General features: G+C 44.5%; 1 protein-coding gene across 1 annotated transcript in view; it reads left to right on the forward strand.

Moving 5' to 3' along the window:
* Nucleotides 1-1,353: 1,353 nt before the first annotated feature.
* The window catches only part of LOC137095439 (MICAL-like protein 2), a 45,174-nt gene continuing 18,804 nt past the window's right edge, over nucleotides 1,354-27,723 (forward strand). Inside the window, exons 1-5 of the mRNA XM_067462112.1 lie at nucleotides 1,354-3,365; nucleotides 18,664-18,712; nucleotides 22,942-23,083; nucleotides 25,459-25,637; nucleotides 27,114-27,238. Coding sequence (XP_067318213.1) covers nucleotides 3,223-3,365; nucleotides 18,664-18,712; nucleotides 22,942-23,083; nucleotides 25,459-25,637; nucleotides 27,114-27,238 — 638 coding nt within the window. The 5' untranslated portion in view covers nucleotides 1,354-3,222. The remainder of the gene's footprint in view (nucleotides 3,366-18,663; nucleotides 18,713-22,941; nucleotides 23,084-25,458; nucleotides 25,638-27,113; nucleotides 27,239-27,723) is intronic.

Here is a 27,723-nt window from a genome sequence, read left to right on the forward strand (position 1 = left end):
GCAGGCGCTCCCAGCTTCACCATCTGGGTTCGTCCCTCCAGGAACAGTTACATTGTATTTTTAAACAAACAGACAAAGAAACAGAACACAAAGCTTGCAAGCTTGGAAGTTGATTAAATGTCCTTTGACCAGTATCTGGCCACTTGGAGTGCCTCTGGTGTTGTTGCAAGAAGGTCCTCCATTGTGCATGTGGTGGGGCTCAGGTTGGATTGCAGCAGGTGGTCAATGGTTTGCTCTTCTCCACACTCGCATGTCATGGATTCCACTTTGTGGCCCCATTTCTGAAGGTTGGCTCTGCATCTCATGGTGTCAGATCGCAGTCTGTTCAGCGCCTTCTGAGTTGCCCAGTCTTCTGTGTGCCCAGGAGGGAGTCTCTCATTTGGTATCAGCCATGGTTCCGGGTTTTAGCCTGCCACTTTTGGACTTTTGCTTGCTGAGGTGTTCCTGCAAGTATTTCTGTAGATCTTAGGAAGCTATTTCTTGATTTAAGGCGTTAAATCAAGAAATATCTGGGCAACATATTCTTAGACGGCTGATTCTCTCACTCCAGAAGCGACCAGAAGCAACTTGCAACATGCAAACAAGCAAGCAAAACAACCAACGGACCTTTTCAGGACCAACCATGGGTTAGGTAAAGGTAAAAGTTTTCCTCTGGCATTAAGTCCAGTCGTGTCCAACTTTGGGAGTTGGTGCTCATCTCCATTTCTAAGCCAAAGAACCAGTGTTGCCCGTAGACACCTCCAAGGTCATGTGGCCAGCATGACTTCATGGAGCACTGTTAGCATGGGTTGTTGTAGGTTTTTTGGGCTGTATGGCCATGCTCCAGATGCATTCTCTCTTGACGTTTTGCCTGCATTTATGGCAGGCATCCTCAAAGGTTGTGGCCTCACAACCTCTGAGGATGCCTGCCATAGATGCAGGTGAAACATCAGGAGAGAATGCTTCTAGAACATAGCCATATAGCCTGAAAAACCTACAACAACCCAGTGATTCCAGCCATGAAAGCTTCGACAGTACAACCCCTAGCATTCCATAGCAAGGCAGTCCAAGTGGTGTCGGGCAGCATTAATTCTGCAGTGCAGATGCACCCAGGGAAAGTCCAAAAGATGAACAACCTTGCATGATCCACTTTGGCAAAGCCTCCTTTGTCCTTCTCTTCCCTTCTGGATGGTTGGCCATGAAGTCCAGCCTGGCTTGGACTGAGTCAAGCAGAGAGACGTGAGAGAGAGGTCTGCCCAGGCTTCCCCATTTCCCCCGGAGGCGGAGTCCAAGGGCCGGCCCTCCCCTCCCGGCTCCATTGGCTCTGGCTCTGGCTTCCCTCCGCCTAAAAGTTTCTCCCTCCCGCCTCCTCCACCGCCGCCTCCTCCCTCTTTTCCACGGATCCGGCAGTTGGAGTTTTCCTTGGACTTCCCAAAGGAAGAAACTCCGAAGTTGGAGAGCGCCACGGCGAAGGCTGGGCTCCCGTTCTTCTCGGGGCTCTTTTTGGAGAGGGCGTGCGCCTTTACGCGCGGAGCGGCTCCCGCTTTTACGCACCGACCTTCTCCAACTTTGAACCCCGTTTCCTCCTCGCCTTGCACTCCGCATCGCCCGGATGTCCTGCTGGGGGGCAGATGTCCCCCTCCCCCTCCAAATCCCCTCTTGACCGCCGACCTACACCTTTGAAACAGGGAGAAATGTGGACTCTTCCGTGGTCGCCTCCTCTGCGTTGCCATTTGGGCATGGATTGAGTTTAGCCTTCCTTCTCCCTTGATGTCCAAGAAGGGGAAAAGCTGGAGGACTCAGGAGAGAGTTTGGAAACTGCCAAGACAACATACTTTGGCTTTGTGGTAGTCAATACTAGCTAGCCTTCTAGGAAGGCTTTGGGAGATCACCAACTTCTTCAGTGTGACTCCATGCCTGGAGACCAGAAGTTTAGGCATTGCCTGCTCTAAAGATCTCTCCAGCATTCTCCATCAACTTTACCAACCTCAAGCCGGAGGACTCAGGAGAGAGTTTGGAAACTGCTTTGTAGTCAATACTAGATTTCTAGGAAGGCTTTGGAAGATCATCAACTTCTTCACTGGTTGGATCTTCTCGCTCCATTGCTGGAGACCAGAAGTTTAGACATTGTCTTCTCTAAATATCTCTCCAGAATTCTCCATCAACTTCACCAACCTCAAGCTGGAGGACTCAGAAGAGAGTTTGGAAACGGTAAAGACAGCATACTTTGGCTTCGTAGTTAATACTAGACTTCTAGGAAGGCTTTGGAAGATTGTCACTCTATTCCAGGAGACCAGAAGTTTAGGCATTGTCTCCTCTAAAGATCTCTCTAGCATTCTCCATCAGCTTCACCAACCTCAAGCTGGAGGACTCAGGAGAGAGTTTGGAAACGGTAAAAACAACATACTTTGGCTTCATAGTCAATACTAGACTTCTAGGAAAGCTTTAGGAGATCAGCAACTTCTTCACTGTCACTCCATTCCTGGAGACCAGAAGTTTAGACATTGTCTCCTCTAAAGATCTCTCCAGCATTCTCCATCAACTTCACCAACCTCAAGCTGGAGGACTCAGGAGAGAGTTTGGAAACTGTAAAGACAACATACTTTGGCTTCGTAGTCAATACTAGACTTCTAGGAAGGCTTTGGAAGATTGTCACTCCATTCCAGGAGACCAGAAGTTTAGGCATTGTCTCCTCTAAAGATCTCTCCAGCATTCTCCATCAACTTCACCAACCTCAAGCCAGAGGACTCAGGAGAGAGTTTGGAAACTGCTTTGTAGTCAATACTAGATATCTAGGAAGGCTTTGGGAGATCACCAACTTCTTCACTGTCACTCGATTCCTGGAGACCAGGCATTGTCTCCTCTAAAGATCTCTCCAGCATTCTCCATCAACTTCACCAACCTCACTCCTCTTTCAGGAGTCCAAAGACTGGGAAAAGCTGGAGGATACAGAAGAGAGTTTGGAAACGTAAAGACAACATACTTTGGCTTTGTAGTCAATATTAGACTTCTAGGAAGGCTTTGGGAGATCACCAACTTCTTCACTGTCACTCCATTCCAGGAGACGAGAAGTTTAGACATTGTCTCCTCTAAAGTTCTCTCCAGCATTCTCAATCAACTTCACCAACCTCACTCCTCTTTCAGGGGCTATTATCCGTTCTGTTTCATTTCCCATAAACATCCTTCCACAGTTGACTTCCTATTTTTTGACCCAACTCTGCTCATTGGTCAAGCCAAGCCAAGATGGCAGCCATCCAAGCCCTCCAGCAGTGGTGCAAACAGCAGTGCCAAGGGTACAAGGATGTCAATATCACCAACATGACCACCTCTTTCCGAGATGGCTTGGCCTTCTGTGCCATTCTGCACCGCCACAGGCCGGACCTAATGTGAGTACCAAGCAGAATGGGAAAGTTGGTGAGGATGGGATCTCCTTAGGGTCTCTTTGGCCATTAAGGAATTTACTGAGCAATGTACTTTTACTTTTACTTATTTTCATTTACTTTTTTTACAACCCTGCATCTGTATGCTTGTCCACTATGCGCTGCCTCATGTACAGGGGAAGAATTGTTGGAGGCTACAGACAATGCTGTTGCTGTTGCCTGTTTTTGGTCAAAAGATATTTAGCCGCCTGTGCTCCTTCTTTTTTAATCAGTTTTATACTAATTTATGTAATGCTTTTGATATGAAAATAATAACTTTTCTCAAAGTGACTTGAGAAACTGCAAGTTGCTTCTGGTGTGAGAGAATTAACTGTCTACAAGGATGTTGCCCAGGAGACACTCAGATGTTTTTGATGCTTTACCATCCTTGTGGGAGGCTTCTTTTATGTCCCTGCATGGGGAGCTGGAGCTGATAGAGGGAGCTCATCTGCTTTCTCCTGGGATTCGAACCTCTGACCTGTCGGTCTTCAGTCCTGCCAGCACAAGAGTTTACCCATTGCGCCACTGGGGGCTCCACTTTTCTTATTTATCTAGGCAATTCCTCATTGTCTGAGTATGATGGCCTTCCAAGTGTAGTGTCTTGGCGGTGGATACATAGGTAACTGTGGAACCCTATTCTTGTCCCGCATGTTCTTCCACAGTGAGAACATTGGTTTCCAGGTGGAAGGCGGTCCTGGTCAGGGTTGGCTTGACATGCCTTCCTCTTGGCCTATTTCTCCCTTTCACCCTCCATTACTGTTCTCCTAATTTCGCAGCACTGCTGGTCACAGCTGACCTTCAGTTAGAGCACTCAAGGGCCAGGGCTCTCAGTTCTTGGTGTCTATGCCACAGTTTTTAAGGTTAGCTTTAAGCCCATATTTCAATCTCTTTTCCTGTCCACCAATATTCTGTTTTCCATTCTTGAGTTGGGAGTATAGTAACTGCTTTGGGAGATGGTGATCGGGCATTCAGACAACGTGGCCAATCCAGCAGAGTTGTTGATGTAGGAGCATCACTTCAGTACTGGTGGTCTTTGCTTCTTCCAGCACACTGACATTTGTCTGCCTGTCTTCCCAAAAGATTTGCAGAATTTTTCAGAGGCAATGCTGAAGGAATCGTTCCAGTTGTTGAGTCTGACATCTGTAGACAGTCCATGTTTCGCACACATATAGCAGGGTCAGGAGGACAAAAGCTTTACAAACAAACATCTTGGTCTCCCTAAAAATGTTCCAATGCTGAAACACTCTCTGCTTCATTTGGGAAAACGCTGCACTTGCAGAGCTCAGGCGGTGTTGTATTTCAGTGTCAATGTTGACTTTGGTGGAGAGATGGCTGCCAAGGGAGTGGAAATGGACAATGTACAATATGTTCGTTGTTGCCTTTAGAAGTCCTATAAGATTTAGGTTAGATACAGGATCACATTCTCTGGTATAATCTACTCCAGATGCATAGGACTTCTGGCGGCAATTTACAACAGTTAACCAAAAACAAGTTGTCAGTTATTGACCAGAAGATTTTTTTCATTAGCTGCCCCCAAATTATGGAATGACCTGCCGGAAAAGCTCCAACAACTAGATACTCTGCCTTTAAAACAGGACTAAACCCCAATCTCTTCCGGCAGGCTTAACCAGATGGTTTTTGAATAATGACTTTTAAAATTATGGATTGTTTTGCATGCGTATGCTTTTTAAACTGGTATTATGCCCCTTGCACTAATCAATGTCAAAGTCCCCATTGTAAATCTCACTGGTTGATTGAGGGCCAGTTACTTTTTTCTCAACCTGGCCTACCTCACAGGACTGTTGTGCAGAAAGCAACCTCTCAATGTAACAAAAACAGAAGTGTGTGTGTATGATTTATCACTTTGCAGTCTCTCTCAATCTGTTGTCCTCCATAATGTCTAGATCTAGGGAAGTAATGCTACCCCTCTATTCTGTTTTGGTTAGACCACATCTGGAATATTGTGTCCAATTCTGGGCACCACAATTCAAGAGAGATATTGACAAGCTGGAATGTGTCCAGAGGAGAGTGACTAAAATGATCAAGGGTCTGGAGAACAAGCCCTATGAGGAGCGGCTTAAGGAGCTGGGCATGCTTAGCCTGAAGAAGAGAAGGCTGAGAGGGGATATGATAGCCATGTATAAATATGTGAGAGGAAGCCACAGGGAGGAGGAGGGAGCAAGCTTGTTTTCTGCTTTTCTGGAGACTAGGACGCAATGGAACAATGGCTTCAAACTACAAGAGAGGAGATTCCATCTGAACATGAGGAAGAACTTCCTGACTGTGAGAGCCGTTCAGCAGTGGAACTCTCTGCCCCGGAGTGTGGTGGAGGCTCCTTCTTTGGAAGCTTTTAAACAGAGGCTGGATGGCCATCTGTCAGGGGTGATTTGAATGCAACATTCCTGCTTCTTTTCAGGGGGTTGGACTGGATGGCCCATGAGGTCTCTTCCAACTCTTTGATTCTATGATTCTATAAGTGCTGCACAAGAACTCCCACTATCCCCAACCAGCATGGTTTGTGGTTGAGGATAATGGGAACTGTTGTGTAACCCACTTGGATTGTGCCAAGATACTGTGTGTGGTTTAGAAATGGGCGTGAAACAGGATCCACTTTTATGTGACCTGCTGATGCCCTTTCATGGGTACCTTCCATGTCCAATGCAAAGCAACTGTGGAGACTTGGCAAGAAGGTTTTGTTTTGTTTTCCTTTGCTTTTTTGCGCTCTTTGGAGAAGTCCTTCCCCCGGAATTCTCTCCCAGGGTGCTGGTATTTCTTTCTTTGAGGCTCCAGGCAGAACTTTTTGTCTCCACTGTGCTTTTAAATGTCTTCTTGGCAACTTTATGGTATTGTCGATTGTTTATCTAATAATTCATCTCGCATTTGTGGTTTCATGGATTTCATTCATTACATACAAGAGGAGGCAGATTTGTTCTCTGCTGCCCCAGAGGGCAAGAACAGGCCTAATGGTTTTAAGTTAAGGGAAGATGCATTTCGACCAAACAATAGTTAGAACTCCTTGACAGTGAGAATAGTTTGGCAATGGAACCAATGGCTTATGGAGTTGGTGGGATCTCCTTCTGCAAATGGCTTCAAAAAGAGGCTGGACAGCTCCCTGCTGAGGATGCTCTACCTCAGTGTTTCTCAACCTGGGGGTCGGGACCCCTGGGGGGGGGGTCGTGGGGGGTTTCAAATGGGTCGCCAAAGGCCACCAGAAAACGCATATTTTTGATGGTCTTAGGAACCCTTTTGGCAGAGAAAGCTGAAGATCTCTCTGCCTGTCCTCATCCTTTTTGGTGTTGGTGAATGACAACTCACAAAATTCAAACAGAGCCCCCCCAACCCCACCAGTAGTTAATGTTGGCCATGTCAGTAGTGTGCCAAGTTTGGTGCAGATCCATTTTGGGCTGGGTTCATAGTGCTATTCGATTGTAGGTTAACTATAAATCCCAGCAACTACAACTCCCAAATGTCAAGGTTTGTTTTCCCCAAACTCCACCAGTGTTTGCATTTGGACATATTGAGTATTCATGCAAAGTTTGGTCCAGATCCATCATTGTTTGAGCCCACAATGCTCTCTGGATGTAGGTGAACTACAATTCCAAAACTCAAGATCAAGGCCCAACAACCCTTCCAGTACTTTATCTTGGTCTTGGGAGTTCTGTGTGCCAAATTTGGCTCAATTCCTTTGTTGGTGGAGTTCAGAATGCTCTTTGATTATAATTTAACTATAAATCCCAACAACTGCAACTCCCAAATTACAAAATGAATCCCCCCAACCCCACCAGTTTTTAAATTTGGGCATATTGGCTATTTGTGTCAAATTTGGTCCAGTGAATGAAAATACATCCTGCATATCATATATTTATATTATGATTCATAACAGTAGCAAAATTACAGTTACGAAATATCAATGGAAATAATGTTATGGTTGGGGGTCACCAACACATGAGGAACTGTATTAAGGGGTCACAACATTAGGAAGGTTGAGAACCACTGCTCTACCTGATGGTCCTGGATGGAGTGATGTGCTGGGAGTGGACTGGGTGCGAGTCCACTCCCAGCACTATGTTCCTCTGATTTTGATGTAAAGAGGCATACAGATATATGGTGTAACATTAGAAAATGTTTATCATTTCCACTACCAGTCACCTCTCCACAAAAGTCAACACTGACACTGAGATACAACACTGTCTGAGCTCTGCAAGTGCAGCATTTTTCCAAATGAAGCAGAGAGTGTTTGAGGATCGGGACATCCGTAGGGATACCAAGGTGCTTCTTTATAAAGCTATTGTCCTCCCAACCTTGCTATATGCCTGCGAAACGTGGTCTATCTACATACGTCACATGCAACTCCTGGAACGATTCCATCACTGTTGCCTCTGAAAAATCCAGCAAATCTTCTGGGAAGACATGCGGACAAATGTCAACATGTTGGAAGAAGCAAAGACCACTAGCATTGAAGCAATAGTCCTCCATCATCAACTCCTCTGGACTGACCACATTGTCCGAATTCCTGACCACTGTCTCCCAAAGCAGTTGCTCTACTCTGAACTCAAGAATGGAAAATGTAATGTTGGTGGACAGGAAAAGAGATTTAAAGATGGGCTCAAAGCCAACCTTAAAAACTGTGGCATAGACATAGAGAATTGGGAAGCCCTGACCCTTGAGTGCTCTAGCTGGAGATCAGCTGTGACTAGCAGTGCTGTAGAATAATGAAGAGGCACGAATTGGAGGGCGAAAGAGAGAAACGTGCCAAGCAGAAGGCACGTCAAGCCAACCCTGACTGGAACCACCTTCCACCTGGAAACCAATGCCCTCACTGCAGGAGAACATGCAGGTCTCTTATCTTTGTGATGTTTTTCTGATGTTTGGGTGCAATCACTTTTCTGTTGCTCCATTGTGTCCTAGTCTCCAAAGTAGCACAAAACAAGCTTTGTCCTTTCAACATTATGGTGGCATACTGAACTTTCATGTTCAGTATTAGTATGCCTCTGAATAGCAGAGGTCAGGGAAAAACTGTTTCCAATGAATAAGAGCTACTCTTGTTTAGACTAAACTGGTTCACTGATATGATGTATGGGCCTCCCTTCAAGAAAGAAGAAAATCCCTGCTTATAGAAAGTTAGCATTCCAAGGAGTCCTTTTTCCTTGACACTGACTTGTCCCAGTCTCTAGCTGCAAGGATTAGTCAGGAAGTTTGAGCCCTTTGACTCTTGATGAGACTTGAAATGCAACAGCCCAGCAAAGTTCCCTGTCAGCACTCGGGCAAAGGCACAATGCGGAAGGGAAGAGTGAGGCAGGGCTGGATGAAAGCCTCACTGTTTGCTCAGGGCTCCTTGCCTGTTGATCCTTCCCACTCCTCCCTGCTACTTGCTTCATTGGAAATCGGTCACATGGAAGGAAGTGACAAGAGGGCATTATGTCATGGTGGAGGAAGCGACAACTATGCAGCGCAGGCAGCTTTGTGGCGGCAACAGGTCTCACGTCACATTAGTGAAATCTGGTGCATGGAGAGGGCAATGAGGGAGTTCTTTGTTTCTGTCCTCATTCTGGAAATATTGTGTGTATATGACTTTGAAAGAAAGAGATGAGTAGACACATTGTAAGCCGTCTGGGGTTGGGAAATCCCTTTTCTGGTTTTCAGACACTACGTTAAGACACACTTCTTGTTTGGCATTTTCTTATCTTTTTCTTTATCTTTATCCGTCTTTGCTTTAGGCGTTGTCATCTTTGTATTCGCCTTGGTCCCGGTCCTTTTACTCACTCACTTTCCTTTGTTGTTATCTCTTATTCTCGCCTATCGTGTCCCCTTGTTGTACAATCTTAATGTTATAGTCCTCGTTTCTGGCTAGGGCCACAGGTTTTATTACCCTGGGTCTGTATATTTTTACATTTGCATATCACAGTTCTATACACTCAGAACTTTAGAGAAAGGCAAACATAAGCATAACACATTCTTTTAGCGCCTATTCGACCTATGGCATAGTATAACGCTCAATCGGGGCTTTACAAATACATACACTTATACACGATATAGAAATCAATCCAGACTTTACAGATATTCACATTATTTCTTTTTAACCTTGCTTACAAATTCCTATTCAGCCATAGCTCTCACAGTTAAAGTCCGAACTTTAAAGAGGCGCACCAGACCTGGTGTCCGTCTGCCGCAGTGTGGGCTCTATACTTTGAGATAGTCGTGGCAGAGTAAAACTGTTGTTAATCAAGTCCCATTATACACAAGTCATAATCTATATATTAAACAAACAAGCTCTTCCTCAGTTTGGATTTCAAATGGGGTCTGATGCTCTTGGTAGAAGGGTCTCTATTTGGTGAGGGAGAGGGAGAGGGGGACACGACGGAGGGGGAAACACTCAGGAGCAGAAGGTTGCTGGAGAGGGGAGGGGGCCCGCCGAGAGCACGCGGTAGGAAAGTGCTACTGGTTAACATCTATGCCCCTAATGGCACAAAAACAAAATTTATAGAAACACTTAACAAAAAAATTCTCGAACAAGAGTACGACGACCTAATTATATTAGGGGACTTTAACGGGGTATTAGATAGCAAAAAAGATAGGACCACATGCCCCAACAAAAAAAAGAGTCAGCAAGCGGGAGTACTCCCCAAGGAATTTTTAAGGCTAAAAGAAAATTTAGGACTCCAGGATATCTGGAGATTCCGTAACGAAAATGTGCGAGATTACACTTTCTTCTCAGACCGCCATAACACCTGGTCGAGGATTGATATGGTATGGGGATCAGAAGCAATTATAGCAAAAACAACAAAAGTCAGAATTCAAACTAGATTAAACTCTGACCACGCTCCATTGGAACTAACACTACAAAAATCTGATACCGTGATAGGAGCATATAGATGGAGACTTGACGACTTACTGATAAAAGAACACAAAGATCAAGAAATCAATAAGAAAATCTTAGAAGAATTTTTCCAGATCAACACGGTGAGAGACACGACGATTGAGACCATATGGGACACCTCCAAGGCCTACATGCGTGGTCACTTCATACAGCAAAAAGCGAGGAGAAATAAAACTAGGAGAGAAGAGCTACTTAAGACAGAAGAAGAAATCAAAAGGGTAGAAGGAGAATTAAAGAAACGCCCTGACAATAAGAAATTAAAGTTCCAAATAGAGATATTAAGGAAAAAAATTGACTCACTACAGCTAGAAGAAATAAGCAAAAAGCTAAAATATATAAGACAGGACCAATTTGAGAATGCAAATAAGATAGGGAAATACTTGGCCTGGAAAATAAGAAAGAGGAAGCACAAACATCAAATAACCAAAATAGAGGAGGGAGAGAAGTGCTATACAAAACAGACTGAAATAGAGGAACAATTCCGCAAATTTTACAAAAAATTATATACGGATGATAACATCCCCAAAGAAAAAGTAATTAGATATCTAGGCAAACAGAAAATTAAAAAATTATCTGAGGAAGAAAGGGAAATACTAAATAGGAAAGTAACGGAGGAAGAAGTTAGAACAATCATAGCGGGCTTACCAACGGACAAATCTCCAGGGCCGGATGGTTTTACGAATAAATACTATAAGATCTTTAGCGACACCATAACACCACACTTAACGAAAGTGATAAATAGGGCACTGGAGGATAGAAAAACACCAGAATCATGGAAGTCCGCACATATAACTTTAATCCCCAAGGAAGAAAATGATACTACTAAAACCAAAAACTTTCGTCCAATATCCTTACTTAATGGGGATTACAAAATATTTGCGGGAGTAATAGCCGCTAGACTGAAAAAGGTATTAAGCACAAGGATACATGAAGATCAGACGGGCTTCCTACCAGGACGACAAATAAGTAACAACATGAGGCTGATTCTCAATACAGTAGAATACTATAACAGACATATACAAAAGGAAGTAGGTCTTCTCTTCTTGGACGCAGAAAAAGCGTTCGATAGGGTCAATTGGGGGTTTATAATGGAACTGCTGAAAGAAATGGACGCGGGCTTCCATTTCATAAATGGGATTAAGTCAATCTATTCCCAACAATCAGCATGCATTATTGTGAACGGACAGATATCGAAGCCAATCAACATAAATAGGGGAACTAGACAAGGCTGCCCGTTGTCCCCCCTAATTTTCATATTGACCCTTGAGGTAATGCTTGAGAGTATTAGAAACAACAGTGAAATCAAAGGCCTAACAATGAGATCCCATAAGTACAAGGTGGCAGCGTTTGCCGATGATGTAGTGTGTATTATGGAGGACCCCCTGACCCAATGGAACAAATGGTGGGCGGAAATAGTCGACTTCGGGGAGGTAGCAGGACTAAAGATAAACATCGACAAGACCAAATTCCTGACAAAAAATATGTCCAGAGAGAAGAAAGAGGAACTAAGACAAAAATCGGGGGTAGAAATCTCAACAAAGGTGAAATACCTGGGTATACAGATAACCACCAGCAATGCACAACTAATAAAAAATAACTATGAAACCAAGTGGAAAACAATTAAGGACAAAATGAGACACTGGTCAAGGCTAGATCTATCTCTCCTAGGCAGGATCGCCGTTGCCAAAATGAAAATCTTGGCCGAGGTTCTATATCTCTTCCGTATGATCCCCGTGGCAAGATCAACAAAAATAATAACAAATTGGCAAAAAGATCTCAATAAGTTTATATGGCAAGGTAAGCGGGCCAGAATTAAATTTAGAAACTTGAGCGACGACCCAAAAAGAGGAGGCCTGGGATTGCCCGACCTCCTACTTTATTATGAAGCAGCGGCTCTATCATGGACCCGAGAATGGGCTAAGCTAAAAAACCGAAAGAGTACTTGCACTAGAAGGGGAGGACCTGCCCAAAGGATGGCACGCCTACCTTTGGAAGAGGAAAGCCTCCACAGGAAGAAACTTCAACACTCACCCGCTCAGAGCATCCCTGCTGAAGACGTGGGAAAAATTTAAAGAAAGATGGTACACAAAAACTCCACTGTGGATAGCTCCAAATGAGGCAGACCAGAGGAGGAACTCCACGGAAGAGAGCTGGCTGACATATAAGCAACTATTAAAGAGCGATAATCAGGAAGTAAAATTAAAATCCTTAGAAGAAATAAGGCAAACACACCCCAGATTCTCATGGTTCCAACACTGGCAGGCCAACGAAAGCTTTAAAGAAGATAAAAGATTAGGGTTTGAAACGAAAGAAAAAACCTGGGACAAAATACTAAGAACGGAGAAAAAGACGATCAAAATAATATACCACCAACTATTAACATGGGCAACGGAAGAGGAACTAGTAAAGGAAGTGATGATTAAGTGGGCCAGGCTGTTTGGGCGCACCGTCACCATGGCTGAGTGGGAGAAAATGTGGAATACAAAACTAAAGTATGCATACGCCACCGAAATAAAAGAGAACTGGCTCAAAATGTTCTATCAATGGTACCAGACCCCGGAAAAAATCGCAAAGTATAGTAAAGGAAAATCTAACAAGAATTGCTGGAGATGCCAGGACAAAAAAGGAACCTTCAATCATATGTGGTGGGAGTGCAAGGTGGTGAAGAAATTTTGGAAAAAAGTACACCAGAAAATCAAGGATATATTAGAGATCGAGATAGAACTTAGACCAGAGATATTCCTTTTGGGAATGAACAAAGCCAACTTAAACAGAAACGACGACAAAATCCTCTTCTACCTCACCACCGCGGCAAGAATCTGCATAGCTAGAGTATGGAAAAGCAGAGAAACAGCCACATACAACTCATGGATCGCCAAGGTCATCGATGTTATGAACATGGATCACTTAACCCAAATGATGAGGAAAGCTGAAATAACGAACAACAAAACAGACTGGAGCAAACTCACAACCTTCCTAAAGAAAAATAATATTAAATATTGGTAAAACAATAAAAAACAACCAGTAGATAATTAGAGTTAAACGGCAGTGACCTCTAGGTTATAACAAGATTAATAGAAATCAACTAGATATACAGGAAAGAAACGAATGGCTGCGAAGGACCCTGGAAGTCAATCCGGCAATGAATGCGATATTTGTTTGTTTGTTGTCTTATTTGTCCAGAGATGTCCTTAGGGAGGGGGGGGGTGGGGCGGGCGGGATAGGGGGACGACATGGCAGAAGAGAGTAAAGAATACAGTTGATCAAGATGAACCGAGTCTGTGCCCGCTAAGCGGACACCACTCAAAGGGATATTTTAATCAGGATTTGCAGGTCCAGATTCAACCAAGTGTCTGTCCATATCGTCCATACTCGTGGTATTTGTTTTTGTATCTGTATTTGTACTCTTTTTAAATTTTGAAAACCAATAAAGACTATTTTATAAAAAAAAAAAAGACACACTTCTTTTGCTTTTGCAACTTTCAGGAGTATTTCGTGGTGTGTTCCTGATTGGTGGAGCTTGGACTTGAAATGCAACAGCCTCAGCAAAGTTCCTTGTCAGTTTTCATCCTTTTTTGCAGCTCTACAATTTCATAAACAAATTCTATTCAGTCATGTTGGTTTAGTTCCTGGCCATAAAAGGTTTAAGCCACATCGGAATGTAGTCTGGGGTGCTTCTCTGAAACTGAATTTAGACCTCATCGAAAGAGGTTACCTATTGCTTGATAGATAGATTTATTATTATCATCATCATCATCATCATCATCATCATCATCATCATCTTTATTTATACCCCACTAACATCTCCCGAAGGAGTCGGTGTGGCTTACAAAAGGCCAAGGCCCTCAATAGAACAACAGCATAACAATACAATAAAACTCATAAAGCAAAACAATAAACATTAAAGCAATAACAATAAACATTAGAACAATAACACCACAACGCTTTTAAAACTAAAGGCTGGGCCAAATGTAATGAATGGAATTTAAAAGTGCTGGACATGACAGGTGAAATGTATAGGTTTTTAGAGGTAGGTGCAGTGTACAGACAATCTTAAATCTCTAATAAAGTGCGTTTGGGACATGATGCTAGGAGTTTCCTATTCTGGAAAGGCACACTGGAACAGCTACGTCTTCAAGCTCTTCCTAAAGACTGCCAACGTTGGGGCTTGTCTGATGTCCTTGGGGAGAGAGTTCCAGAGTCGGGGGGCTACCACAGAGAAGGCCCTGTCCCTCGTCCCCACCAAACGCCCTTGTGACGCAGGTGGGATCGTGAGCAGGGCCTCTCCAGATGATCGGAGAGATCGTGTGGGTTCATATATGGAGATGCGGTCACACAGGTAGGCGGGTCCCAAACTGTTTAGGGCTCTGTAGGTAAGCACCTGCACCTTGAATTGGGACCGGAAAATAGTCGTTTTGGGACCAGGCTTTTGGACAACAGGCACGACAGCACTTTGGATGTTGAACTGGAGAGGAAGTGGCTATTTGGTTTGATAATAATGTTTTAAATTGTTTTTAACTTACTGTATTTATTGTTAAATGGCTGTTATATTTGTTATATCTGGGTTGTTGTAGGTTTTTTCGGGCTGTATGGCCATGGTCTAGAGGCATTCTCTCCTGACGTTTCGCCTGCATCTATGAACAAAATCTGGCTACCAGTATTAAAAAACTCTAACATTACAGCAGCACAACAACAGAGAGGAAGCAAACAAGAACATCTAATCACCTCTCAACAAAAGTTTGCTCTGTCAGGCCATTATTTTCTAATCAAGGTGGTCAGTTGAAACATTCACACCTAGCTCCAGCAGACAAGAGTCCTTTGTCCCACCCTGGTCATTTCACAGATATATAAACCCTTTTTCCTAGTTCCAACAGACCTCACTACCTCTGAGGATGATTGCCATAGATCAGTGGTTCTCAACCTGTGGGTCCCCAGGTGTTTTGGCCTACAACTCCCAGAAATCCCAGCCAGTTTACCAGCTGATAGGATTTCTGGGAGTTGAAGGCAAAAAACATCTGGGGACCCCAGGTTGAGAACCACTGACATAGATGCAGGTGAAAGGTCAGGAGAGAATGCCTCTAGACAATGGCTATATAGTCCGAAAAAACCTACAACAACCCAGTGATTCCGGCCTATGAAAGCCTTCGACAATACTTTGTGATATCTGTTTGTACGTTGTGGCATCGAATCGTTGCCAGTGTAAGCCGCTCCGAGTCCCCCCCTGGAGGTTGGGAAGGGTGGGGTAGAAATGTTGGAAATAAAATAAATAAATTGCATGTCAAGCAAGTGACATTCTCTCAGCCTCAGCAGAATGCAAATTCTGCCAAGGAATCCCTGTGACCTTAGAATTGCCATAAATCAGAAATGGCTTGAAAGCACAAACAGCAATAGTTCTGGCTATTTCTGGATTGAAGCCTAGCGGCTGAAGTAGTGTATCTTGAAGTGATGGTGTGATCCATGGGAACTGACCTTTGGAAAACCAGAAATGGAAAAATTCCATGTTGTGTGTGCAAGGGAGAGAGCATCATGTGCCTGAAGTTGTCGGTGTTGAAGGCCAGCCGGTCATAAAGGTGCCAACTTTGAAGATGAAGGGATGAAAGAGAAAGGGAGAGCACAGCTCCCAAATTACTTTCAAGATGATTCCCTTTAAGCTGAAGGTGCTGATAATGTTCCTTTCGAGTCCAGAGCAAAGGTCGGGTTCGTTTTGGCTCCTCTGTGGCTGTAGAAGTGTGTCTCCTTCTTGCTCAACATCTTGGGAGAAAACATGTCCTGGGGAACTTGCAGCATCTTGCTCATGCCTTGCTGAGTCACAAACACTTCCCTCAAACCTCAATGGAAAAAATGCCCCTGAGCTCATCTGGTCCAGTTTGTTCTGGTATAGAGTTGACATTTCTCAACCCGCATTCTATTACAGAGCTTGGAACATGTAGTTTGCAGCCTATGGCAATCCTAAGGAGAACCGATCACACGTTTTTGGGGGCAAGGTTTCTTCTGAAGAGGTTTGCCTGAGGCTGAGAGAGTGTGACTTTCCCAAGGGCTCTAGCTCCCTCATATTTCACAGGATAGAACCAGGACACATGTGGCCGAGAGTGTGGTCAAAATGGCAAAAGTTGTTAATGAAGGATACCCAGAAGGGAAACTACACTATAATGCTGTGCTCGCAGAGCTCAGGCAGCGTTGTATTTCGGTGTCGATGTTGACTTTGGTGGAGAGGTGGCTGCCAAAGTTCTACATTTTCTAATGTCCTCCCAACCCTCTATATGCCTGTGAGACGTGGACTGTCTACAGATGTCACATGCAACTCCTGGAACGATTCCATCAGCACTGCCTCCGGAAAATCCTGCAAATCTCTTGGGAAGACAGGCGGACAAACATCAGCGTGCTGGAAGAAGCAAAGACCACCAGCATTGAAGCGATGGTCCTCCGTCATCAAATCCACTGGACCGGCTATGTTGTCCGGATGCCCAACCACCGTCTTCCAAAGCAGTTGCTCTACTCTGAACTCAAGAACGGAAAACAGAATGTTGGTGGACAGGAAAAGAGATTTAAAGATGGGCTCAAAGTCAACCTTAAAAACTCCGGCATAGACACTGAGAACTGGGAAGCCCTGGCCCTCGACCAATCCAGATGGAGGTCAGCTGTGACCAGCAGTGCTGCAGAATTTGAAGAGGCACGAATGGAGGGCGAAAGGGAGAAGCGTGCCAAGAGGAAGGCGCGTCAAGTCAACCCCAATCGAGACCGCTTTCCACCTGGAAACCAATGCCGTCACTGCGGAAGAAGATGCAGAGCAAGAATAGGGCTCCACAGCCACATACGGACCCACAAGAACACTGGAAGATAATCCTCCTCGGAAAACGAGGGATCGCCTAAGTAAGTAAGTACACTATAGAATTAATGTGGCTTGACACCACTTTCATTGCTATAGGCTCAATACTATGATATCCTGGGAGTTGTAGTTTTACAAGGTCTTTGGCCTTCTCTGCCAAAGAGTGCCAAATGACAACTCCCAGGATTCCCTTGCACTTTTTGGCTCAATGCTTTGGAGTCATGGGAGCTGTAGTGTGGTGACTACAGCTCCTATGAATCTTTGAGTCTAAAACTTGTCAAAGTATAACTCCCAGGATTCCAGGGCATTGAGACATAGCAGTTGAAGTGGTGTCAAAGTGCATTAATTCTACAGTGTAGATGCTCTCAGGGAAGCTCTAGGTCAACCTTCCTAATGCCATGACCCCTTAATATAGTTCTGGATGTTGTGGTGATTCTGAACCATAAAGTTATTTTCGTTGCTACTTCATAACTGTAATTTTGCTACTGTTACAAATCGTAATGTCAATATCTGATATGCAGGATGTATTTTCATTCACTGGACCAAATTTGGCACAAATACCTAATATACCCAAACTTGAATACGAGTGGGGTTGGGTGGGGATTGATTTTGTCATTTGGGAGTTGTAGTTGCTGGGATTTATAGTTCACCTGCAATCAAGGAGCATTCTGAACTCCACCAATGATGGAATTGAACCAAACTTGGCACACAGAACTCCCATGACCAACAGAAAATACTGGAAGGGTTTGGTGGGCGTTGACATTGAGTTTTGGAGTTGTAGTTCACTTACATCCAGAGAGCACTGTGGACTCAAACAATGGTGGATCTGGACCAAAATTGGCATGGATACTCAATATGCCCAAATGTGAACACTGGTGGTGGAAATAGACCTTGACATTTGGGAGTTGTAGTTGCTGGGATTTATAGCTCACCTACAATCAAGGAGCATTCTGAACTCCACCAATGATTTGAACCAAACTTGGCACACAGAACTCCCATGATCTACAGAAAATACAGGAAGGGTTTGGTAGGCACTGACCTTGAGTTTTGGAGTTGTAGTTCACCTACATCCAGAGAGCACTGTGGACTCAAACAATGACAGTTCTGGACCAAACTTGGCATGGATACTCAATATGCCCAAATATGAACACTGGTGGAGTTTAGGGAAAATAGACCTTGATATTTTGGAGTTGTAGTTGCTGGGATTTATAGTTCGCCTACAATAAAAGAGCATTCAGAACTCCACCAACTATAGAAATTGGCTAAACTTCCCTCACAGAACCCATGATAGGGAAAATATACCTTGATATTTTGGAGTTGTAGTTGCTGGGATATATAGTTCACCTACAATCAAAGAGTATTCTGAACCCCACCAACTATAGAAATGGGCTAAACTTCCCTCACAGAACCCTCATGAACAACAGAAAATACTATGGTCTTTGGTGATCTCTGACACCCCCATTTTGACCCCCCCAGTTTGAGAACCACTACTCTAGGTAATGTGCAACATTGCTTAATTGTTTAGCAAAACCTATTTTTCTTCCTCTTCTCTTCCATTCCAGAGACTTCAGTTCTCTCCGCAAAGAAAATGTCTACGAAAACAACAAACTGGTAAGTCATTTTTTCCCTTTCTCCTGTCTACTTCCTGCTCTGATGTCACCAGCCTCAGCCTTTCTCCAAACACACTTTGGCCCTGGATAGATTAGATCAGAACTAACAGACCGTAAATACAAACAGCGAGCGGCTGTAAAGACAACTGATTTAATCCTTTTAAACAATAATTATGTATGATAGGCTATACTGGCAGGGCTTTTCTTGCCTTCTCCATTGGCCGTGCCCATTTCACAGATGGAATGACTATTTTGTATCATTTGGTAAACACCGGACCTCCAACCAAATCAAATATTCCATCTTGTCTAAATGGCTATTGATTAAAATGAAGTGTTGGGTCAAGATAGATTCCCTTCTTGAGATGTGATTATGAAAGGGTGATTATGAAAGGGTGTGCTTTGTGTTCTGTGCAAAATAAAAATACCCTTTTGCTCTCTGGAAAAACCTGCTTGACAAGATTGTCGAGCCAGACGGCAGCTACATTGTGGAATTAATGCAGATTGACACCAAATTAACTGCCTTGGCATAATGATATTCAATCATTATAGCTCATTGAGGTTCCAGCACTGTTTGGCAGAAAGGCTCAAAACTATTTAAAACTACAACTCCCAGGATGTTATCATTTGCCCTGTTCATTCATATAACAACCCTGTGAGGTAGGCAGGGAAGAACGTAATCTATGCAGAGGAGATCCTTGGTTTGAACTACCGGTATTTGCAGTGGGATTTGGGACTATTATCATATATAGACCTCATTGCATTCCTGGATTTCCCAACTCAGCTTGCATGCTGCAAGTTGCTTCTGGTCACTTCTGGAGTGAGAGAATCAGCCGTGTACAAAGATGATGCCCAGGGGACTCCCAGATGTGTAGTAATCACAACCAGACACTGTGAAGACCTTTGTGACCTTTGTGCTTTGCTACTCTGCTGCTGAGTACACAATGTGGAACACATCTCACCATGTTAAAACAGTGGATGTGGCTCTTAATGAGACATGCCACATTATCACAAGGTGTCTACGCCCAACACCACTGGAGAAATTATACTGGTTAGCCAGTATTGTACCATCTGACATTCGCCGGGAAGTAGCAGCCAGCAATGAAAGGACCAAGGCAGTGACATCTCCAGCCCATCCCCTGTTCGGATATCAGCCAGCTGGATGTGAGGGCGATCTGGCTGCGACATCTGTCACCCCATTGATCGCCAGGGTTGATTTGGCTGATCTGGCTAGGCAGGTGTCCCTTTCCTCCCTCACCGTTCCATGTGCGTCCCTCCCGAAGCTGCACACTTGGTGGAAGAGGACAACGTCCCAGGTATAGAAGGAGTGTACCGAGGTCTCCAGTCTTCGGTCCTAGGTTTACGATAGCTGCGCTCCCCTGCTAGAACCTCCAAACAAGCTCAAGGTCCATTTGTAGGAGGGGATATCAGCCAGCACTCCAACGCCTTAAATCAAGAAATAGCTTCCTAAGATCTACAGAAATATGTCAGCTCACAGCAGCCATCCCCAATAAAGACACAGGACCTCCATCCGTTATCAAGAAAGGCTTTACTGCTGGACACACGAACATACAGAAAGCCGGGATTGACCAGCAGCGTCTGGTTGCTCCTTATATACACAGACCCACATTTGAATCAACAGCTCCCGCCAAGCCAAAACCCCACGCAATGTTCCCGCCAACAGCCAACCGTCTTCTCCCAAGGCCGCCAGCTGCAGGGTCCTTATCAGGGTTTTACGTCAGGACCCTAGTTTTCAGCGCCAAAACCGAGGGCCTGGAAACAGGATCCTGACAGAAATACTTGCAGGAACACCTCAGCAAGCAAGAGTCCAAAAGTGGCAGGCTAAAACCCGGAACCATGGCTGATACCAAATGACAGACTCCCTCCTGGGCAAACAGAAGACTGGGCGACTGCGCTCTGGCACCATGAGATGCAGAGCCAACCTTAAGAAATGGGGCCACAAAGTGGAGTCCACGACATGCGAGTGTGGAGGAGAGCAAACCACAGACCACTGAAAACAATGCAACCTGAGCCCTGCCGCATGCACAATGGGGGACCTTCTCCCAGCAACACCAGAGGCACTCCAAGTGGCCAGCTACTGGTCAAAGGACATTTAATAGAATGTCACATTTTTAAAATTTGTGTTTTCTCAAATATATGACAGTTGTACCCTTGGTTTGATCCTGATACAATAAATAAATAAATAAATAAAAAACTGGGCGCCCTTCCACACTGCCATATAACCCAGAATATCAAGGCAGGAAATGCCACAATATCTGCTTTGAACTGGGTTATCTGAGTCCACACTGCCATATATTCCAGTTCAAAGCAGAACATGTGGGAACTTATTCAGCTGTGTGAAAAGTTGCACTGTTTACTTTCTTCCTGTTGATCGGATTTTGCAGGCGTTTGACTCTCTGGGAAGAAGGGCTCTGTTTTGCGGAGGAGGGGGAGAGAATGGGCTGCAGATGTTTCCGAAAGGGAAAGGCATTCGGACCACCCATCAGCTCTGTCCTGACTCCAGAAACCCAGTCATGGGGATACACACAGAGAGGAATGTCCCAGCTTTCCATTGTAAAAAAAGATGGGTTGCAGGTTGTCTTTGCTGAAGAATGTAATTGCATTATGTGAGTCTGCACCAGGCAGGGGAAAGCTTTCTAACTTGGGGGCCCGCATGCTAGCGCTCCCTGCTAGGAAGACTGGCTGCCCAGTGATGGATGGATGGATGGAAGGAAGGAAGGAAGGAAGGAAGGAAAGAAGGAAAGAAGGAAAGAAGGAAAGAAGGAAAGAAGGAAAGAAGGAAAGAAGGAAAGAAGGAAAGAAGGAAAGAAGGAAAGAAGGAAAGAAGGGAAAGAGGAAAGAAAGAGAGAAGGAAGGAATGACAAAAGAGAGGAAGGGAAGGATGGAAAGAGGGAGGAAAAAGGGAAGGAAAGACAAAAGTAAAGGAAGGAAGGATGAAAGGGTGGAAGGGAAAGATGGAAGGAAGGGAAGGAGGAAGGAAAGAGAGAAGGAAGAAAGTATGAAAGGGAGGAAGGGATGATGAAAAGAGGGAAGGAGGGAGGAAAGAGGGAAGGAAGGAAAGACAAAAGTAAAGGAAGGAAGGATGAAAGGGTGGAGGGGAAAGATGGAAGGAAGGGATGGAGGACGGAAAGAGAGAAGGAAGAAAGTATGAAAGGGAGGAAGGGATGATGAAAAGAGGGAAGGAGGGAGGAAAGAGGGAAGGAAGGAAAGACAACAAGGTAGGAAGGAAGGATGAAAGGGAGGAAGGGAAGGATGGAAAGAGGGAAGGATAGAGGAAAAGAGAAGGAAAGACAAAAGGGGAGGAAGGATGAAAGGAAGGATGGAAGGAAGGGAAGGAGGAAGGAAAAAGGGAGGAAGGACGAAAGGAAGGAAAGGATGGAAAGAGGGAAGGATGGAGGAAAAGGGAAGGAAGGAAAGACAAAAGGGGAGGAAGGATGAAAGGAAGGGAAGCAAGGATGAAAGGAAAGGAAGGAGGGAAGGAGGGAAGGAAGAGAAAAGGAAAGAAAGACAAAAGGGAAGGAGAAAGAGGAGAGAGGGAGGAAAGGGGTGGAAGGAAAGAAAGACAAAAGAGAAGGAAGGAGAAAGAGGGAGAGAAGGAAGAAAGAAAGGACGAAAGGGTGGAAGGGAATGAAGGAGGGAGGGAGAAAGGAAATTAAGGGAGAGAGGAAAGAAGGAAAGAGAGGAAGAAAGGAAGGACAAAAGGGTGGAAAGGAAGGAGAAAGAGGGAGGGAAGGAGGAAGGAAAGAGAGAAGGAAGGAAGGATAGGATGGTGAGAGAGAGGAGGGCCTGAGGTAAGACCCAAGGGGCCGCATCTGGCCCATGGGCCTGGGTTTCCCCATACCTGGTCTACACCAACCATATAATGGGAGTTTCAATCTGCAGTATATGGCAGTGTAGATGGGGCCATACACTGACTTTGCCAGGATGTGTTCTTTGCTTGTGAACTTTAGCTAGTTTGACCATAAAACTCTGGTTTTGATGTAACATAAACCTATCCTCTTCCTAGTGACTTTAACCACAAGAAGAGGAATGTTTTGCCTTTGGTTTTTATTAAGCCAAGATCCCTGGCTTATTGTAACATGCAGAGCAGAACCATTGTAACAAACCACAGTTTGCAAAAGCCACAACTTTGAAGTACCATGCCAGCCACCTTACTGGCTCCTTTTGGCCCCAAAACACCTGATGTTATCTCTTCTCCTTTGAATCCTACAGGCTTTTAAAGTAGCAGAGACGGAGCTGGGAATCCCAGCTTTACTGGATGCCGAAGACATGGTGGCCCTGAAAGTGCCGGATCGGCTGAGCATCCTTACTTACGTCTCTCAATATTATAACTATTTCCATGGAAGGTCCCCTAGTGAGTACATGATACTACTACTGCTACTAGAATAAAAGAATCAAAGAATCATAGAATCAAAGAGTTGGAAGAGACCTCATGGGCCATCCAGTCCAACCCTCTGCCAAGAAGCAGGAATATTGCATTCAAATCACTACTACTACTACTACTACTAATAATAATAATAATAATGGTGGCAATTGAATTTGTTTTAATATTTCCATATTGTTGGTTTTTAAATTGTATCTTTTTAAGGTTGTGGGTTGCTTAGGGTCTCAGTTCCTGAAAGAATAACAGGATACCCATATTATTATTATTATTATTATTATTATTATTATTATTATTATTATTATATGTATATGTGTGTGTGTGTGTATTTATATATATATATATTGTTTAAATTGTTGTTATTATATCCCTTGTGGGCTTAGCAGTGGCACAGTTGGTTAAACCACTGAGCTGTGGAAATAGTTGATTGAAAGATTGCTGGTTCGAATTCTGGGAGCAGGGTGATCTCCCGCTGTTAGCCCCAGCTTCTGCCAACCTGGCAGTTTGAAAACATGCAAGTGTGAGTAGATCAATAGGTACTACTTCTGTGGGAAGATAACGGAACTCCATGCAGTCATGCCGGCCACATGACCTTGGAGGTGTCTATGGACAATGCTGGCTCTTTGGCTTAGAAATGGAGATTAACACCACAGTCCCAGAGTTGGACACGATTAGCCTTAATGTCAGGGGAAAGCTTTACCTTTACCAATTATTATATCTTTTAAAGTTGTGAGTTGCTTAGGATCTCAGTTCCTGAGAGAATAGCAGGATACAATAATAACAACAATGATACTTCTGCCATGAATGAACTTTGCCAAGTTCTCCTTCTGTACCGATGTAACCATTGACAGAAGTTCACCAGAAGATGAAATGGTGAAGACCCTGCAAAGTTTGGATTGCCTGTTGAGCATTTGTAGGAGTGTTGGTATGCAACCTTCATTGTTGCTGCCCTCCTTTCTGAAATGCTCCCTCCAAAGCGCAGAAAAGATCCAGTCTTGCAAAACTCTCTTTTTTACTCCTTGCCCTTTGCATTCTTTGCCCCGTCTCTTGAAAGCTCACTCCAGAGGCATCCAAACAAAGGCATTTCCTTGAAATCTTTGGGTCTTTTTTCTCCCATTCCCAAGGAAACCATTTCATTTAGAGAGAGAGAAAGAGAGAGAGAGAGAAAGCTGCTGTAGCCAAAGACAAGAGCAAAACCCTCCGTGCAATGGGAATTGTGGCATGTGCTGGTCTTTATCCAGAACCACAGCCAGCAAAGAATGTACTTTTGTCAAGGGTGACCTCTCGGCTCTGGGATTTCTGATTGCAATATGTCACTATAAATGTCACTTTTCATCCATTCTGGATGCGGAAATGGTTATAAAATCTCCTGCGAATGTTCCAGCTGCCGCTTGGTTTGGGTTTTGGCCTCAAGGTTTGTGAAACAGAGTCCCCCTCCTTCCAAGAACTCAATGAGATGTGGCATATAGTGGTCCAAACTGGTTTTTTTAAGAAAGGGAACTGTGTAGGATAGTGGTTAGATTGCCAAGACTCGGCAAGAGGAAGCCTTAATTCCAATCCCATTTGGACAGAATGTAAATGGCTTAGCCCAGGCATCCTCAAACTGCGGCCTTCCAACTGTTTGGGACTCCAACTCCCAAAATTCCTGACAATTGTACAAGCTCGTTAGGGATTCTGGGAGTTGGAGGCCCAAACTGCTGGAGGGCTGCATAGAATCATAGAGTTGGAAGAGACCTCGTGGGCCATCCAGTCCACCCCCCCCTGCCAAGAAGCAGGAAAATCACATTCAAAACACCCCCAACAGATGGCCACCCAGCCTCTAAAAGCCTCCATAGAAGGAGTCTCTACCACACTCCAGGGCAGAGAGTTCCACTGCTGAACAGCTGTCACAGTCAGAAAGTTCTTTCTAATGTTCAGGTGGAATCTCATTTCCTGTAGTTTGACCTCATGGGTCATCCAGTATAACCCCGTTCTGCCAAGAAGCAGGAAAATCACATTCAAAGCAGTCCCGACAGATGGTCAGGACAATCATGTTCAAAGCATCCTCAACAGATGGCCATCCAGCCTCTAAAAGCCTCCATAGAAGGAGTCTCCACCACACTCTAGGGCAGAGAGTTCCTCTGCTGAACAGCTCTCACAGTCAGAAAGTTCCTCCCAATGTTCAGGTGGAATCTCCTTTCCTCTAATTTGAAGCCATTGTTTCATTGCATCCAAGGCTCCAGAGCAGCAGAAAACAAGCTTGCTCCCTCCTCCCTATGACTCCCCCTCATATATTTATACATGGCTATCATGTCTCCTCTCAATCTTCTCTTCTGCAAGCTAACTTGTACTCATTTCTTCCTCCGCAGTTGGAGGGATGGCGGGGGTCAAGCGCTCTCCTTCCAACGCCAGTGAGGAACCTGCAGGGAAAAAAGTTATTTCTGAGCCGGAGAAGCCTGCGCCTGCCAAGCCGTCCCCAGCTTACATGCCGCCTGAGCCCAAGACAATCCCAGCCTTGAAGGGGAAGGAAAACGCTCCTGTGGAAGCAGTATGGATTGATCTTTTCTGTTTATTTGGGGCTTGGGCTCTCCAGAAGGACATTAAATGTGGAAATAGGGATCTATTGATATCTATTAGACATGATATCTGCAATCTGTCTTTGAGTAAACCCTTGTAAGACCAGAATGGCTGCTGATGTGTTGCTTTAGGTTTAATTCTTCCCAAGCACAGTTTTTCAGTCTTTGGAACTCCAAATGTTTAAGCGGATGAGGGGGGAAATGAAAAGGCCTGAAGCTGTTAGGGATTGTGGGAGTTGAAGTCCAAACCACCTGGAGGGATGAAGTTTGCCCATGCCTGATCTACACTAAAAGCTTTACATTCTCTGCCTGATGTTTATAGTCTCACTTACATCCAGATAGCACTGTGGACTCAAACAGTGATGGATCTGGACCAAACTTGACACAAATACTTAATATGCCCACAAACCGGTGGAGTTTGTGGAAAATAGACTTTGATTTTGTCATTTGGGAGTTGTACTTGCTGGGATTTATAGTTCACCTACAATCAAAGAGCATTCTGAACTCCACCAACGATGGAATTGAACCAAACTTGGCACACAGAAATCCCATGACCAACAGAAAATACTGGAAGGGATTGGTCAGCATTGACCTTGAGTTTTGGAGTTGTAGCTCACCTACATCCAGAGAGCACTATGGACTCAAACAATGATGGATCTGGACCAAACTTGATATGAATACTTAATATGCCCAAAATGTGAGCACTGGTGGAGTTTGTGGAAAATAGACTTTGACATTTGGGAGTTGTAGTTGCTGGGATTTATAGTTCACCTACAATCAAAGAGCATTCTGAACTCCACCAACGATGGAATTGAACCAAACTTGGCACACAGAACTCCCACGACTAAAATAAAATATTGGAAGTGTTTGGTGGGCACTGGCCTTGAGTTTTGGAGTTGTAGTTCACCTGCATCCAGAGAGCAGGAGGAGGGCTTTTGGTGGGAAGATTTGCCATCTGTTTCCAAAAAGGAAGAGAAGGACAGGCGGAGAGATCTTCAGCCTTTTCTGCCAAAGAGGTTCCTAAAACCATCAGAAATATCTGTTTTCTGATTATCTTTGGTGACCCCTCTAATATCTCCTCACAACCCCCAGGTTGAGAAACACATTGAGTCCTGTCTCCCAAACCGATTTAGTTCCATGGAGAACTTCTTTATAGTTAGACAACATCCTGAAATAAATTGGCTACGGATGCAGAAACAGTAAACTCTGCTGGTTCCAAATTGGAGAGGAATTGGACGATTATTCTTAGACCTCCCAAAAGTTTTCCCTAAGGGGAGAAACCATGAAGGAAAATGGAGAAACCTCGGATAGCGATGCCAGGGAGAGGAGTTGGTGGCCAGTTGGAGGAGACCAGTTTGTCCAACCTTCTTGGAGGTGGACCTTCCAGTAGATGCAACCAAGTGGTTCTTGTGCTCAATCCTCTTACACTGTTTCTCTTTCCCCCTCAGAGACAACGGATCTTGGCCGAAAACACCAATCTGCGAACCAGCAACTGCACAATCTGCGGAGGCCACGTCCACTTGGTGCAGAGACTCCTGATGGATGGGAAGCTTTATCATCGGAGCTGCTTCAGGTATGATTCAAAGACCTGTTAGTCCGAAATATCAGTGTTGTAACACTTTTGAGATTAACTGAGAGAGAGAAGTTGGTAGCATCACCTCCTGTAGACTTCAGTTTGGGCAGACCTTTGTGATTGGGCTGTATGTATGAATATAACAAAAATAGAAAGTTGGGATTGAGAAAATGACAGTGGATAGATGCCCTTGTCCCATTTGACCGAGCTTTACTGAATCCAAAACTGGTTAAGGATTGAAATTACAGAAGTCCAATTCCAGATCCAACCTGACAACCTTAAGCATGTCCAGCTAGCCTCCCATAATTGCGGGGAATCTGGTGTGTTACTGAATAGTTATGCACTATCCCAGAATGTGCAACTCCAGGTCATACTTTCTCAGCCTCGGAGGAGGGAATGGCAGAACCTGTCTGAATATATCTTGCCACTTCCAGCTTTAAGCAGTTGGAAGTGAGAAACAACCTGAAGGCTAGCAAAAACATAAT

Source organism: Anolis sagrei, chromosome Y (genome assembly GCF_037176765.1).
Source record: "Anolis sagrei isolate rAnoSag1 chromosome Y, rAnoSag1.mat, whole genome shotgun sequence".
Lineage (NCBI taxonomy): Eukaryota > Metazoa > Chordata > Lepidosauria > Squamata > Dactyloidae > Anolis > Anolis sagrei.